The 17,318-nt window shown below is 44.7% G+C and overlaps 1 protein-coding gene across 1 annotated transcript in view; it reads left to right on the plus strand.

Annotated features, from left to right (window-relative positions):
• The window catches only part of PTH1R (parathyroid hormone 1 receptor), a 453,204-nt gene that overhangs the window by 365,508 nt on the left and 70,378 nt on the right, over positions 1-17,318 (plus strand). Inside the window, exons 5-7 of the mRNA XM_063924515.1 lie at positions 10,795-10,889; positions 14,182-14,362; positions 15,075-15,228. Of these exons, the coding sequence (XP_063780585.1) occupies positions 10,795-10,889; positions 14,182-14,362; positions 15,075-15,228 (430 nt within the window). The remainder of the gene's footprint in view (positions 1-10,794; positions 10,890-14,181; positions 14,363-15,074; positions 15,229-17,318) is intronic.

The raw sequence follows: 17,318 nt of genomic DNA on the forward strand, positions 1-17,318 counted from the left end.
CATCATATCGGAAAGTGACGTGTGGCTGAATCCAATCTACAATCAATACATAATAACATGAAAACATAAAAAACCTAAGGTCCCTGAGGGGGTGCAGTATCTGGTAAACGATTATGCCAATAGGTAGACCACGGATACCAGCGGAGCAATGAGCAGGAAGAAGTAGGGGTATAGGCCACTCCCGCTGTCTCAAATTCGCAGTGCGATTGTACAGCCAACTCTATCGCTTTTATATGAGGAACTCCGACTGAACGCCATTGGCGAGCAATTAATAATTTTGTTGAAATAAGAATATGGCCTAAAATGTATCGATCGCTCGGCGATAAATCGCCATAGTACAGGTGGAGGAGAGCTAGTCGTGGATGGGGATGTATATAAAAGCCCAGAACTAATTCCAAAAGGCGAAAGACAGAGTTCCAGAGCGGAGCAAGCACTGGACAATCCCAGAAAATATGTAGTAGGGTACCTATCCCGCCACAATTACGCCAGCACAGGTTGGACGTAGAGGGTTGCATCGCATGTAAGCGAGAAGGGGTGAAATACAATCGGTGGTTAAGTTTCTAAAATAGCTCTATATGTGACATACATTTAGAAACTGTATAACAAGATCGAAAAATTGTCTCCCAGTCTTCCTCCGATAGCGAACACCTAAAGTCCACCTCCCATTTCGCTTAGTAGGGGGCTGTCTGTAGTGATTGGGAGTTGATAATGTAGTTGTACCATTTAGTAATGCCACCCCTGCCCTCCCCGTCATCTAGAAACTTCTGGACAAGTTTGGGTACGGTGGACAGCGAGTGGGGGGGTGCCGAGGCCCCATGGAGCCAATGTCTGAGTTGTAAATATTTATAAAATTCCCTATGTGGCAGCAGGAATCTTTCCTGTATCTGGGCAAAAGAAAGAAGAGTATTATTCACCATTATATCCTGCAAAGACAGGATTCCCCTCGAAATCCATGAGTCAAATCTCAGATCAGGGATTAAGGAGGCTATGCCCTTCAATGAGAGAGCAGGGGTAGGGAGAGTTATAACACTTACACTATGCACCACCTCCAGCCAAGCCCTCCGAGTAGATTGGACCGAAAGAGACCTGCTGGTCAATAGTTTGCCCTCAGACTTCGGGAGTAGTAAAACATCAGTAAGGGGGAGCGGGGCAACGAGCCCTTGTTCAAGTTGGACCCATGGTTTATATGGGGGATGTGAATACCAAGCGCCTATCTGTGCAAGTCGGCACGCCAATTGGTAGGAATGTAAATCTGGATATGCCAGACCCCCTTCCTGCTTGGGCCGGACCATTGTTTTCCTGGCTAACCTCGGTTTTTTACCCTTCCAAACGTAAGAGTTGAAAATAGCATTCAATTTAGACAAGAGATAGGTGGGTAGGAGGACAGGGATGGCCCGAAATAGATACATGAGTCTGGGGAGGATCGTCATCTTCAGTGCAGCTATGCGCCCTAACCATGATACATGGTGCATCATCCAGTCCGAGACCAGAGATGTCAGCTTGCGCAGCAGCGGGGGATAGTTAGCGGAGAGTAGGTCGTCCAGCTTCTGGGTGATATGAATCCCCTGATACTTAAGGCTTCTATCCTGCCAGGAATAAGAGTAGGAAGCTTTCAGCTCTGTCTCAGTATTGTTAAGTTTATAATAGGATACAGCCGAATATTCCGACAAGAGTGTGTGTAATGCTCGCAGGGAGGTAGTGGGAGTCGTGAGCGTCAGGAGGACATCGTCCGCAAATAAACAAATTTTAGGAGATTGTCCCTGATATTCCACTCCTGTAATCAAAGATGAAGATCTTATTTTCTCGGCTAACGGTTCAATTGCCAGAGCAAATACTAGCGGGGAAAGGGGGCACCCTTGGCGTGTGCCATTTGTGATCTGAAAAGGGGAGGAGAGGAGTCCATTCACACACACACTCTTGCCGAGGGGCGCGAGTACAAGACCAAGATGGAGGAGAGAACCCTGCCGGTAATACGAAACTTACCGAGAACCGCCTTTAGATACCCCCAGTGTAGGCGATCGAACGCCTTCTCCGCATCTAACGACAACAGCAACAGGGGAGAGTCCGACGTAGAAAAGGGTGTCTAGCACATTTATTACCCGTCTAGTGTTATCGGGGGACTGTCTTCCGGGGACGAACTCCACTTGATCGCAGTGGACTAGCGATGGGAGCAGGGGGTTAAGCCTGTTAGCCACTAATTTTGCGTAGATTTTCAAATCAGTATTTAATAGAGCTATGGGGCGATAGTTAGACATCATAGCAGGGTTTTTCCCTGGCTTGGGAAAGGCAACTACATGAGCCTCCAACATTTCAGCCGGGAAATTCCCAGCAGAGGAAGCCTGATTATAGACTCCGTTCAGAACAGGGGTAAGGGTATCTTTGAAGCGTTTATAGAATTTATTGATAAACCCGTCGGGGCCTGGAGCTTTATCTAACGGGAGTGAGTCTATAGCTTGAGTAATTTCTGTAGAAGACCAGGATTGGTTTAGAGCCTGTAAAGTAGATGAGTCAACAGAAGGGAGATGGGCATCTTTCAGAAAGGCCGCAATGGTAGCTGGCGTAGGTTGCGGGATAGATGCATCGTCCTTTAAATTATATAGGGAGGAGTAATATGTGGCGAAGGAGTCGGCAATATCCGACGGGTTGGTTATTTTGATATTATTGGAATTGAAAATTAATTTTACCCTCTCTTTAGCGGTTTTCCCCCTCAGCTTGCGTGCAAGCATTCTTCCTGCTCTGTCCCCCTGTGTATAAAACTTTTGTTGCAGTCGGAAAAGGTTCTTATGGACCTCTGTTAAAGCTACTTTATTCAACTCATCTCTGACCCGAAGCAGGTCCCGATACAATTTCTTATTAGAAGGGCTCAGCTTAAGTAGGGATTCTAAATCTTTAAAACGAGATTCGAGTTCTAATTGGTGTTCTGGAGAGGTCCTACGGATATAGGCAGCCGCCTGAATAGCCGCTACCCTAACCACCGCCTTAAGAGCACACCAGTGTGTGAAAACGGACGTGTCGGCTGGTCCATTGGTTTCAAGGTACAGGGACAGGGCCTGAGTAATAGACCGGTTAGCATCCGCATTTGAAAGGAGATATTCTCCAAGGCGCCATAGGGTAGGACGTGTCCGCACGCGGCGGAGATTCCAATGAATAGAAAGAGCCGAGTGATCGGACCACGACACTGGCAGGATAGAAGCCTTCGAAATTTGCTGGAGGGTCCACTTATCCGATATTGCCAAATCTATCCTGGAGAAGGAGCCATGCACTGAGGAAAAGAACGAATAATCCCTCCCGGTCGGGTTCTTAGCCCTCCAGACATCGTAGAGGTCATATTCATATAATATATTCCGAAAAGCATGAGAGCTATCGCGCAGTGAGCCCGCGCTGGAGGTAGGGCGGGTGAAGGACCTATCCATCGTGGGGTCGGGAACCATGTTAAAATCCCCCAGCAATAACAAGGCACCTGATAGGTACCCCCGGAGAGTTCTGAAGAATTTCCGGAAAAAGGGCATTTGTTTAGTATTCGCGGCGTACATCGTGGCTATGGTGACCGGCCTGTCCTCCAATTTGCCTGTCAGGATAAGATATCTACCCTCCTGGTCTTTAATTTGCTGATCTAGAGTAAAATCACAGGTACTAGAAAATAAATTGCCACCCCAGCCTTTTTCTTCGGCCCATTGGACGTATAGCAAGTGGGAAATGTGTTATCCTTAAGGGCGGGGGGCGACAGCGACATGAAGTGGGTCTCCTGTACGGCCACCACGTGCGCCCTACATTTGGCAAAATGGCGCAGGGCCAATCTTCGTTTATTGGGCGAATTCAGCCCCTTCACATTTAAGGAAAGAATATTAACCATTAGGCATAATTGTAAACACTGCAAAGATCACTCTATACACATAAACTATGGTGCAAGACCTGCGTAGGCCACTGTGTACCAGAACTTGGAGAGATGGGGAAGACAGGGAGGGTGGGAGAATTAGTAAGAGGAGAAAAAAGAACGGGCACCCCAAGGGTGCCAAAAAGGGTTGCCGAAATAGGCAACACATGGGGTCGTGGGGAGATATCTCCCCCCCCCCCCACTCCTAGAACAATCAAAACAAATAAAACCATATCGAAGATACACAGGCTAAATATCTCCTCCCTGACAGTGGCATGACCCATGCAGAATATTGTCCAAAGAGAAAAGATAGAAAGAAGTAAATAGAAGCGAAGATATCACTCTCTGGGGGGATGCAGAGCATACAGTGAACAGCATAATTATAGTAGAGATATTACAATATAAGCAGCTTAATCGAAACTTATACCACATCTACGCTTAAACATAGGTCCTGCTAAACGGACGTCCATAGCACTGCCCGGGAGGGTATCGTAAAGACCTACAATAACGCGTAAAAGAACAAGACGGTCAAGTCCGACAATAACATACATCCTGGGTGAGTGAGATAGTCTTATAAAGTCATTTGCCGGCCAATGACCACTCCTGAGCCAATTTAAGGGATGTAGGTGCCGTGTCAGGGGAATCCTCCCTCTTCCAGGAATCCATCAGTTGCAAACCAGCCTCCGGCGAGACTATCGCATGCATGACACCGTTGCGCCTCACAAGCAATTTCGTTGGGAATCCCCATCGGTAAAGGATGTCAGCTCTCCTTAGTGCTGTAGTTACCGGATAGAACGAACGTCTCATAGCTAGGGTAGCCACTGAAAGGTCTCCGTACACTTGTATATCCCCCAAGGTCGTGGCCGGCAAATCCGGGCGCATAGCTGCCCGTAGGATTTGTTCCTTGACATGGAAGTAATGCATCCTCATCAGCGTGTCTCTCGGAGCGTCCTTCGGGGCATTTCTAGCCTTCGACAGTCGATGGATATGGTCGATGAGGAAGTCATCGATAGAGCTGGTAGGGAAGAGAGTCATAAAGAGATCCGTTGCGAATTGTTTTAACTCTGAGTTGGAGACCGTTTCAGGAATGCCACGGAGTTTTACATTGTTACGGCGTGACCTGTCCTCAAGGTCACATGTCTTCCTCCTAAGGTCAGCAACCTCGGCTTGTAGCTCTTCCAATTGATTAATCACCTCATTATGAGACTGTACCACCTCCTCGCACTTTTTCTCGAGATGGTCCGTACGTTGTCCTATGGCATTAACCGACTGCTGGCAACTCTGGAGCGCCGTCTTAACTTCCATCATAATATCATCTTTAAAGGAAGCCAAGAGTTCCCGCATCGAGCTGAGTGTGAGGGGTGCGTCATCATCCAGTTGAGAGAGTTTTGTCGGGTTCACACGGGGAGACCCTGAAACGTTGTCGCCTCTTTGTATTTGCTTAAATAGGGGATCCGATACAACAGGACCTTTCGGGCTCTGGGATACCGGCGACTGCTTGAAGAAAGCGACCGGACGGACCAGAGTCGGGTCCTTTTGGCATTTAGGCGGCATGACCCCAGGGGGTATATCCCACCGCAGTAGTCGTTGACAAGAAAAATCGGGAGAAGGAGGATAGAGATACCTGTGTCGGCTCAATATATCCGCCGAAGGCGGGATCACATCATCAGGAGTGGGGGAGAGTTCCAAACATCACCTCAGCAGTCACATCAGCCCGATTTAGCCACAGGCGAACCTCCCCTTGTCACCCAGTAGCCGGGTATACTGCTGGGGGAGTCAGCCAGGGGGGTGTGGAGGATTAAGGACAACGCCGGGGTGTTCCGCGCTATGTTGACGGGTGGGCTTATTCAAGAGGTGCTGTATATGAACTATAAAGTGAAGGGGCAATGAGGTGTCCCAGGCATAGAAGTCAGATAACTATGGAGTCTTGCAGGGGTGAGAAGTCTGGAGTGCAGTATAGTGTTACCTCAATTCCGTCTGTTTGCCAGGAAGCAAGATGGCGGCGTCGGACTCCTGTCACCGACCTCTGGGGGGAGCAGGAGAAATGGCCTCCAGATTCATTGGTGGCGTCAGCGGGGAAGCCCTCTGAAGCCGCTGCCGCCTCCACTGGGCCGAGGGTCCGTATTCCGGCTAGTTCATGCGGCAGTGTTAGCCGCGGACGGACCAAGCGGCGCAGCCGCGGACCTGCTCTCCCGTCCCATTCGGCTTTTCAGTGGGGTCGCGATCCGCGCCGGGGGAGCCCTCCAACCCTGCAGGATCGATGCAGATGCGGAGACCGCACCGAGGGGAGACAGCCAGGGAGTACCGATCCTCCGTCATGTCCACGGTCACGGCCCCGCCGCTGCACTTCCGGTCCGGGCGCTGAACCACTCTAGTCCCCGGCTACTGATAGGCAGGTAGGCCGCAACCCGCACATGCCCTAGGGGCACCCGCCAGCTCCGCAACCCACCGTGCCTCAATCAGCTGGACCTCGGCGACCCAAAGATATGAGTCGCTGGGCAGAAACAGGTGTCGAAAAGGTAATAAATGCTGTCGGGGTCAGGAGCCCTGGATCAGCACGTCCACCTCTCTCCACAGCCAGGCCACTCCCCCTCGGATGGAACTCTTGCATCATTTATAGGGCTGCAACTGCGAATCAGCTTCCAACTGTCACTTATCCAGCACAGTTTATAGAATGTCAGTTACAAATGAATCGGTCTCTATGGGTAACTTTCCCACTTTATTTCTCTCCAAGGTTTGGTACATCTCCCCTCTCAATATCATAAATACTTACTGTGCAACAAATCTGCATAAGCATCATTATCTGTGTACTAGGAAGTGTTTCTTTCTTGCTTAGACACAAGTGATGGTGATATCGACGTGTAATTGGACTGCACGACAAAGGATAATTCCTCTCACCGCAATTCTATCAGCTGAGCTTACGGAGAATGATAAATCATTATAACAGGCTAATGATACATCACTGCCCTTCAGAAGGAAGCAACACAGCCGTGACCTCACATTTCACATAGATATTTGTAAATGCCGCAGTCGATATATATGTGACAGGTGCCTGACGTGGTTTTAGCACCAGCAGGACAGAAGACTATAGGTTTCCTATGAACATACATAGGGCAGCTGCTACGTAAATGATTTTAGCAGCCGCTACATATCATTTTATAGGACGCACTTGATAAATGTTACTTCAATGCTGAGTGGTTGCCATGGGCAACTTCTCTACTGGCTCGCTTCTCCACGCTTATCACTGCTTCATGAATAGACCCCTAAATAAGAGGTGACTTCAAACATTTATGAATGACCAGGGCACACATTATTTACTGATTAAAGGGGTAAAATGAATTCCTATTTTTCTTGTGAGGGGCAAATTATTTTATGCAAATGAACATGTATATTAAGAGGGCAATATGATTTTTTGCTTCATTTTAAAAGGGGATTATTTCACAATTAAATTATAGAGCAATGATTATTTATGACAGTGCAACATTTATTTTTTCACGATATGGTGCACCATTTAACGTGACATAAAATAATGAGGGGAGCGCTCTGTCAAATTGACCGTTTTCTTGCAAATCGCCTGGAGAAACCACCAAAAACTGTCGCTTTGACAAAATCGCTCTTTAGTGAATTCCCCCACCATAATATAATGTCAAGACCACCCACATAGGAACAGACATTCATCCCAAACATCCTGGTGTTATAACCTGACCACTGTATCATCGGACCGTTCTGTGGGGGTCACTGCCACCAAATTTACAAGCACGACTACAGCAGCAAGCAGCTAGGTCATGCCCTGCAACATGAATATTTTATAGCCTCACATTAAGGAATAAGGAGGCAGATGTGGTTAGATGTTCAGTGTAAAATCGCTCCCAGTGCGTGCCTCTCCCATATATGACCGTGGAATGTATTCAGGCCACACTGCTCACTTGGGAGCCATACTGATGCAAAATGCATTTCAACGAAGGTCAGGCTGCCCTAACAGACAAATAAAATTCCTGCTTCCAACGCGTCCCATGCTTCTGTCTCCATTACAGCGTCATTAGGTCTCAGCAAGACGCGGTCCGCTCTTTAATTACTTGTATCCTGATCTGACATAAACCCAATTCTGTGGGTTTTCCTGTAACCCACAACTGCATAGAACTGAACTACTGATACAGGCTTGTAGGTAATGTATGTTATACGGTCTATGAACATGTACGTTCTGTGTTCTATGAATATGTACGTTGCATGCACACATACAGTAACACCATAGGCAGTTGAAATCTCAGAGCCCCCTTCGTAAATTGTCTTCTAATCCGTTCTTTATTTTACCAACGGTCTACAATCTGGAAGCTGTAATGTGAATCCGGTGTCTGTGGTTTATGTACTTTAAGTTGTTAATGGGTACATTACCTTAATACAGTATTTTCTCTATAGAGTCATTAATGTAAAGTTTTTGTTTCATTGAGTCGATTAATTTTTTTAATATCTTTTGAAAACAATGTATAAAGCTCTATATTGTCATTTTCTTTCAAGATCAAATCAATACTATTTTGATTCGTTGTCGCGGAGCCCCTAAAAAGCGTGGGGCCCATAGGCCAGTGCCTACTCTGCCTATTGGGTAATTCGGCACTGGATGTGATGCTCTAAATTCTGTGACTTCATAATCTAGTGATATTAATCTGAGACCAGACAACAAGGTAAAGACATCAGGATATTACAGAAATGAGATTATTGCCACGATATATAAATGACATAAATATAGAGTTTCATGCGTGCACCATTTGTTTACTGTAAGATGTGCAAATTTGTACTGTGCATGCCTTCAAAAATAATTGAAGGCGCTTTCCCCTGCTAATGTGCATAGGTGTTTGTTCTTGCCTTGATTGTGTCTATAATATATGATTTTGCAGTCGTAGTTTAGAATTAATATTTAATCCAGACACATGACAGTAGATTATTCTGTAGCCATTCAGGGGCTCATGAACAGAGGAGGGGGCCTGTGTGCAGCGTCCGTCTGGGCCCCCCTCCTCTTTAGCCGACAGCACAGTAGACTCTGAGCACTAGGGTCACTAGGAGACTCTAGCACTGTACCAGAGTCTAGTGTGCATCGGCAGGTCTCCGGGGAAATGGCACAACGGGCATTTTCCTGGTGATTTTCCTACTGTGCATGCGCAAAATGCTGGGAAAATGGCTGCTGTAAGTATTCAAGAAATGGACGCAGGGTTTGCGGTGTGACCTTCCCTGGATGCAGGTGCCCATGTGCATCGCACATGCCTTGCAGCCATTATACTGTAGATACGCCACTGTGCCTGTTGTATTATAAGGAAATTTTATTTAAATAAAATATACATTTAATTTGTTTTTTTTCCGCTGTCTAACCCAATTTAAAAAAATATTTTGTGTGATTATGTCCTTGGTTGATGCAAGCATGCCTGATGTAAATCTGGCGCATATGCTTGTTACTGGTACAGAGATGGATACTTCTTGAGTTCTTCATGAAAGGGTGTAAATGCGCTAATTCTACCTGTAATTTTTTTTTACATTTCTTTTTTTTTATGCCTCTACATCCAACTCGGCATCATCAGTCCCATAATGTATAGTGACAGATTATCAAAGTATATTTTTTATATATTAATATTTGTAATTTTGTCACTTTACATCAGTAAATACGGTTTTATAAGTTTTATTCTGTAATGTAATGTATCTTAAAATATTAAAGTAGTGCTAAATTTATACCATTATTTATTTATTTATTTATTTAAAAAAAGATTTAAATGTTAAAAAAATCTGTCGAATTTTTTTTTTTTTTTTAAAGTCTTAAATGTTACAAATCTGTAGAATTTTAATTATTTAAAAAAAAGTCTTAAATGTTAAAAATCTGTCGAATTTTTTTTATAGATTTTCTTTGATATAAAATAGGTTATTATTGTTATTTATAATTAAAAAAAAAGTAGTTTTCAAATATTTTGTACTGTAGTTGTTGGGAGGCCAAAGATTTGCCTGTAATGTCAGTTTACCTTAACTTCAACATCCATTTTTTTATTTTTTTCGTTTTCATTTTGGAGTGCCAAAATACCTGTTCTGTAATTTTCATAATAATAATTATTTAAATCCAAAAATGCTTACATTTTTTTTTAAATGTTTTAAAAATGAAATAAAATAAATTTTTATATTTACTTATTTATTTCTTTGTTTCCACATTATTGGAACGCACACCAACATATTATTTATGCATGCACACACCTACAAAGATTGGTCGGCGGAGCTTTGAGCCACATTGCTTAGTTAGCTGGCACCGATAACTGACTTTTTATTGCTGAGATAAGCGCCAGTATAAAATAGGATTTATTGCTGCGACCAAGGTTCCAATGACAAATCGATACTTCTGGCTTTAAATCTTTGTTGCAGCTCAGTTTTTAAAAGCAGTTTTGTGTAAGTGGGACTGTTTAATTGTAGATTGAAACCATGTTCAATTTTCTCATGTCTCCACCATTAATAATTTGTGTCACTGAGCTATAAGGTAAATTATGTTTTATTATAGATTATGCCATGCTTTTAACAACTCTTTTTATAGCTTTTTACTTCTGCCCTACTCAGCTTTTATAGAATGTCCCATGACAGTACTACAGTACTAGAGTGTAAGCCTTTCTAGAAACGTATTACTATATGTACAGTATCTGTATCCAGTATCTGGTCATTTCACTAACGCTCGTAATCATTTATAACAACGTGGTGTAGAGTAATCAAATTATTTTGATGTTTTGATGTTATATTGATCAGTCAGAGTAAACCAGTTTTTACGTCACACCCGCTCTCAGGAGTGTTCCAGCAGTACAGCATAACCTGATGTCCCTATTGAACCTGTGCAAAGCAGCCCGTTTTGGGTACAGCATAAATCTAATAATGCGGTGTGGTGATATTATCTATCTTTATTGCAGGACGTGTTCCATCGCCTTCACGTGATCTACACTGTTGGGTATTCAATCTCTCTGGGATCCTTAACTATAGCTGTCCTGATTTTAGGATACTTCAGGTGAGTTACCTGTTCCACTGCTTGCCATTTTTTCCCCCTTTCTTGAATAAGTAACGTTGCTTTGTTCTTTTGCTTTGGTGATGAGATGAACTAATTAATCTGCTGAACAATTATTGACATACAGAGGATGTTCTTAAAAAGGAAATATCAATACAGTATATGTCTTTTTTTTTGTCCTGGTGAAAATTGCAATGATAAACAAACTGCTCCACTGAATTGCTGACCTAGTAATTAGCTACATACTAATTGCTGTTTGATGATGGATAAAAGCATGAATTGATGTCAGGAGTGTGTTTCAGGCAGTTTGTCGTTCATGGTCATCACTTTCTATAGTGCCATCCCTTATGGTGAAACTCAATACTTCAACTCCGATAGGTCTGCGTAGCGTTGATATAAGGCTATTGAAGTTCTGTACAACATATGTGCAGTGGAGGGGCCCAGGAACTTAGGGCAAATGGTCTATCCACTATTAGTCACTGCTAGAAATTAATTGAGGAAAAAAAGATATCGAAGCAGAACGACGATAATTATACTCAGTCCAGCTATTAAGCTGCTCTCTCTGCTGGGCAGGGCTTTGTCTCACACACAGAAGAATGCGGGTGCACCCTCCAAACATTACTAATCAGAATAATTGTAATACATTTTGCAATTTAACATCAAGTACAAGGAGGTTCTTTGCATAATTTTGGCCAAAAGTATGGGCCTACATCCCATGTCCAGTTACCCTCATCACTAGGTATGTCCCTAACATTCTAAAGGTTCAACTCCAGGGTGCAGACACCCCCAAGCTGACACAGCCAACGGGGCTCTGGTTTAGGGATAGAAAGATTTTGGGATTTAGCAATTATTGCAATTAGATTGCAATACACCTCACTCCTATGTGCTTCCATACTAGCATTTAATTGGACAGTACAGATGGTGTAATGGTTAGCATTACTGCCTCACAGCACTCAGGTCATGGGTTTGATTCCCACCATGGCCCTAACTGTGTGGAGTTTGTATATTCTCCCCGCACTTGTGTGGGTTTCCTCCGGGTACTCCGGTTTCCTCCCACAATCCAAAAATATACTGGTAGGTTAATTGGATCCCAACAAAATTAACCCTAGCGTGAATGTGTCTGTGTGTACATGTGATAGGGAATATAGATTGTAAGCTCCACTGGGGCAGGGACTGATGTGAATGGGCAAATATTCTCTGTAAAGCGCTGCAGAATATGTGTGCACTATATAAGTAACTGGTAATAATAATAATAATAATTTAATTATCGCCGGTATGGCGGTACACGTAGACTCCTGGACAGCTCTTCCAATAAAGAGCCGCCCTGGCAATGAAAAGACATCCAGGTTTCTTTTGCAAAAAGACATCCATATTCTCCTGTAGGCAATGCCATCTACAGATGGTGTTGCCTATCGAGCACAAGCTCCAGAAAGTTATGCTCTCAGGAGCCTGCTGGCTATAGCTGCTCCACAGAATCCTATGGCTTCTCCTGTACCACGCAAACTGCAGCAGATATCAACGATATCTTCTGCAGTCCCTGTTCTTATACATGAGGATGTACACAGATGTGGTAAAACCTCCAAAAACTGCAATTTACATTTTTTTTTAGGCTTTGGCTGCAAAGTGGCTTTGATACATCCCGCCCTATGTAAGAGAACAGAAACCAGTCAATACTTCTTTTGTTTGATGGTAGTTTCTATAGTCTGGCCTTCGCTGACCTAACACATGGTTCTCTAGAGGACTGGTGAGAATATGTAATGCGTTAGGCACCTAATATTAAAACAGAATTTAAAATAATTTGTAGAATCAAATGGGGTAATTCAAACCCGTTCGCACGCAGCGGTTCTTCACTGCAGTGCGAACGGGTCGGTAAATGCGCATGCGCGGTGCCCGCAATGTGCACGCGCATCGTTGCCAAGTGGCAGCCGTCGCCGGGCAACGACCAGAAGAAAGTGATCGGTAGTGCGATCGCAAGAAGATTGACAGCGGGGAGGCGTTCCGGGGCGGATACTCACCGTTTTCCGGGCGTGGTGATCCGAACGCAGGCGTGTCCAGGCGTTTGGAGGGCGGATGTCTGACGTCAATTTTGGGACCTTCCTCGCTGGATCCATCGCACAGAGTAAGTAACTGCAGGGCTGGTCTTGTTGTGCACAAATTTTTTTTAGCATAGCAGGGCTGCACAAACGACCGCATCCCTGCTATGTTAAAATACACTCCCCCATAGGCGGCGTCTAGTTGATCGCACGAGCAGCAAAAAGTTGCTACGTGCGATCAACTCGGAATGACCCCCAATGGGTAATATTCCATCGTTATATCGCACCTGATCTTCCGTCTAATGTGACGGAAAATTGCGGGCGATAGACAATTGATCTCTTTTATCGCACTGATCATACCCATAGAGGTCAGCACCAAACTAAAAGGCGCAACGTGAAAAGCCCCATTTGAGTGCTCAGATGGGTCCCTTTTCGAGCAATTCTGCTCGCAGCCCCTAGGTGGCGCAGGCTGAAATGCCGGTACCAGCAGCCATCGCGCCTAAACAGAGCAACAATTCAATTGCTCTGTTGGGCGCCATCTAGTGGTGTGGAAACAATTGAATAGCGCCCAATGTCTAGTACTCTCTCTACTGCTGCTTTCACAAATCGGAGCCGGGAGTTTGCCGGGTCTAGCAGCCTGCAAATTCTTGGGTCTCAGCCCCGACCCTGGTAAAGAGAAGGGCCGGCCGGGTAATTGGCATTCACATACACAAAAATCCCGAATTGGTGCGCATTCATATGAAAAAAACCCGGGAATTTTGTGCTAGTATAAAAGGGGTATACATTAGGTAGCACGGATCACCAGCAAACAGCCAATCAATGCAGATGCCCTGAGCAGGGCTGCCAGGGGGTTATACAAAAAATGATATTAACACTGTTGGAACGGTTCTGCAGACATTTTTTAAATCATTAACACATTGGAACTATTTACTATACGTTGCTGTATTAATATGCTAAGTCAAGTTAAGGACAAAACGACTAGCACCTAGGGACAATAAATCGCTCATCAAGGGGCTTCATGTTTCGTTTTCCTCCACGAGACACTTTAACTTTCAAATTTACATCAACAGCTAATATAACGCACCCTGGGGTTATGCTGTTTAATTGGCCAATTATCACAACCTGCATCTCAATGCAGCAGCCACGTTTCATGACAGTGACTGGGTGACGGCTTCTTCATCCGCCGTTCCTGCTTGGGGAGAAGAAAAAAATCTTGAAAAGTTATTGACTGTAGGGGAATTTTTGCTTTGTCGTTTATCCAGGCGGCTGCACTGCACGAGAAACTACATCCACATGCACCTCTTCGTCTCCTTCATGCTGAGGGCGATCAGTATCTTTGTGAAGGATGCTGTCTTGTATTCGGGAAACACTTGGGAAGAAATAGAACGTTTCTCTGACTTCAAATCGATAACCGAGGCTCCTCCCGCAGACAAGTCTGAGCTTGTGAGTGATGGCCAACGGCTGGTAACCAAAAAATTCCAGATTATTTTTTTCAGGGGGGGGTGAATTTTGTTACTTTTTTTAGATTTGAAACAAAACTTCACTCTAAATACACCTTAAACACTAAGAACAATTGTATTAAACTATGCAATTTGACATGGTGTCAACTTGAGGTTCTTAGCATAATATTTGCCCAAAAAATATGGGTCCACCTACCGCGGGCAGGTGACCTTGTCAGTAAGGCCCATATTATTTGGACAAGAATGGTCTACAAGAATTAGGGTGTGCAGTCCAGTACCCCCACCATCCCATTCCTAAGTTAAAAGGTGAAATATGTTTTGGAGATGACAATTTTAAGGCTGAATTCAGTGATCATTTTTTGTTTTAGGTTTCTAGATTAAAATTTGTGTTTTTAGTTATTTTTTATATTTGACCTTAAGTTTAAAAAGATACATTTACACAAAAAAACGGTATAAAGCGCAATTAGAGATGAGCAGCTCAGTTTTACTTATTGTTTTTGCCAAATTAACGTAAGTTTGGATTTATCAAATTGACTTTCCCAAAGATAGCTAGATAACCAATAACAGATCCGGGTCATAACCAATCTGAACCAATATGAACCGAACAACTCATCTCTTAATTACAGTACTCTATATTATTATTACCTATTTCAAGACTTAGTTTTGTTTTTTACTGGTTTATTTTTCCCCTGTAGGTTGGGTGTAAAGTTGCTGTCACTTTCTTCCTGTATTTCTTGGCCACCAATTACTACTGGATCCTCGTGGAAGGACTTTACCTGCATTGTCTTATATTTATGGCTTTTTTCTCTGATAAAAAATATCTCTGGGGCTTCACACTGTTTGGCTGGGGTGAGTATTTAGTTTTTTACTCTTCGATAATCAAAAATATATAAAACCGTATTCATTTGGTAAAAAAAAAAAAAAATATATGGAAGAAATTGAAATAAAATGTAAGAATTAAAATTAATTATTTTTCGGTGCAGCAAGAGTAAATATATACAGTGTAGTTGCTTTCCTCATATTATTGAAGCTTCGTTACACCGTCTCCTTCTGTGACCTCCAGTAATTTGACACCATGACCCCATGGCGCCTGACCAGCTGTCTTAACACTGGACCGGTCCAACCTTTTATAGTGTTGACACAAGGGATTTAGGATTGCGATACAATAATAATTGCGTATTATGGATCCAGTACAGTAAGACTTGATCTGTGCCACCAGAGGTTTTACTGCAGTGACATATTGACAACTTTATAGGACTTAATGAAGTATCACAGAAACAGGATAATTATCCATTGATCTCTTATACTAATACAAACACTCAGATGCCACTCATTGGTGACTGTGGGGACATAATGATGTCACGCTGTTCCTGCAGATATTGCGGCCCTTAAGGTGTATTGAGACCCAGTGACTGCGGAGGCCATAGGTGTACACTGAGCAGGGCCGTTTCTTGGGGCAGGCGAGCAGTGCAACCGCACTGGGCGCCCGCCGCAGCACTAACTGTGGCTCCCTGCTTCCCCCTCCTATTTCTCCCCGAGTAACCCGCTCGGGGGGCAGAGTTTCACGGAATGACGCGTTTGCGTCGTTACGTCACGACGCAACCCCGTCACTCCGCGAAACCCCCCCCCCCCCCCGAGCGGAGTACAGAGGGGGATCCAAGTTAGGAAGAGGGAAAGGCCGGCGCGAGGAGCGACTGGTGAGGCGGGCCGAAGAGCGGTAATCGCCTCTGTAAGTATTCTCTCTCTCTTTCTCTAAATGTGTAAAATAGGGACACCTGCCGTAATGTGTGACATGGGGACTCTTGCCTGCCGTAGTGTGGGGATTTAATGTATCAAGGGCATTGCGGTGTGTGGCATAATATGGTGCAGGGGGCATTACTGTGTGGGGCTTAATATGGTAGAATTTTTTTTTCCTGTGGTGGTCGTGATCTGTTGGAGCAGGGTCAAAAACTAGATTGTGAGGTTGTCTTTTCAGATGAGGCCATGCCCATTTAAATGAGGCCACACCCATTTAGACGAGTCCACGCCCCCTTGCCGGGTGCGCGCAAAAGGTTTTTTTTTTTATCTAGGTGTGTGTGTGTGGGGGGGGGGGGCACATTTTTTCCTGTCATGGGGGGGCGCATTTTTAAATCTCGCACTGGGAGCCAAATTGGCTAGAAACAGCCCTGACACTGAGCTTGGGGCGTAACTCCCAGAGGCAATGAAGGCGCCTGCCACCGGGCTCCAAGCTCTGAAGGGGCACCTGCACGAACAGCAGCACCTGTGCGGTTCACAGCGAGATCCAAGTGTGACTGCTGCTCTTCCATTGGACATCTGCGGCGCACCCACTACTGCTGCAGAGCTAATCGGTTCTGTCCCAGGAGCCATGCTAACACTTGCAATAGGGAGCAGGACGGCTCAGCCTGCGCCGCAGCAAGCAACGGTGCACTCGCCGCTGCTGCTGGACTGCGAGATGGGAACCACCAGTGTGCGCTTATTCTGCATGCTGCAGGCGGCTGAATCTCGTGAGTGGGACCTTGACCCATTGGCCGTTGTAATTATTTTGTAATTCACCAAGGAGATCTGAGCATGTGTGGTCAGCAGACGGACCCACAGGAGAAGGGATCTGGTCACTTACACACTGCAGGGACGGGATCCTCTCGGAAACGCTGCCCGTGCAAGTGGTTTTTTCATATATTTTCGCAATCTTTAATTGCCTTTACAAGGTGACATTTTAAAGATCGTTTCTTGAATCCGACAATTAATAAATATATACGCCCCTTAGGACGACGGGAAATTTCACACTGACATTCGTTAAAAGTTTGTATCCTGCTTGGAATATTATCTTTCCTGATGCCTCAAATTTTCTCAGAAAATGCTATTATTTACGTGTCCTCATTCTCCTGCACTTTCCTGTTATGACAAGCATTCAGCTGTGTGCGCACGTGTGTTTTACCTCC

The sequence above is a fragment of the Pseudophryne corroboree genome, chromosome 5 (genome assembly GCF_028390025.1).
Source record: "Pseudophryne corroboree isolate aPseCor3 chromosome 5, aPseCor3.hap2, whole genome shotgun sequence".
Lineage (NCBI taxonomy): Eukaryota > Metazoa > Chordata > Amphibia > Anura > Myobatrachidae > Pseudophryne > Pseudophryne corroboree.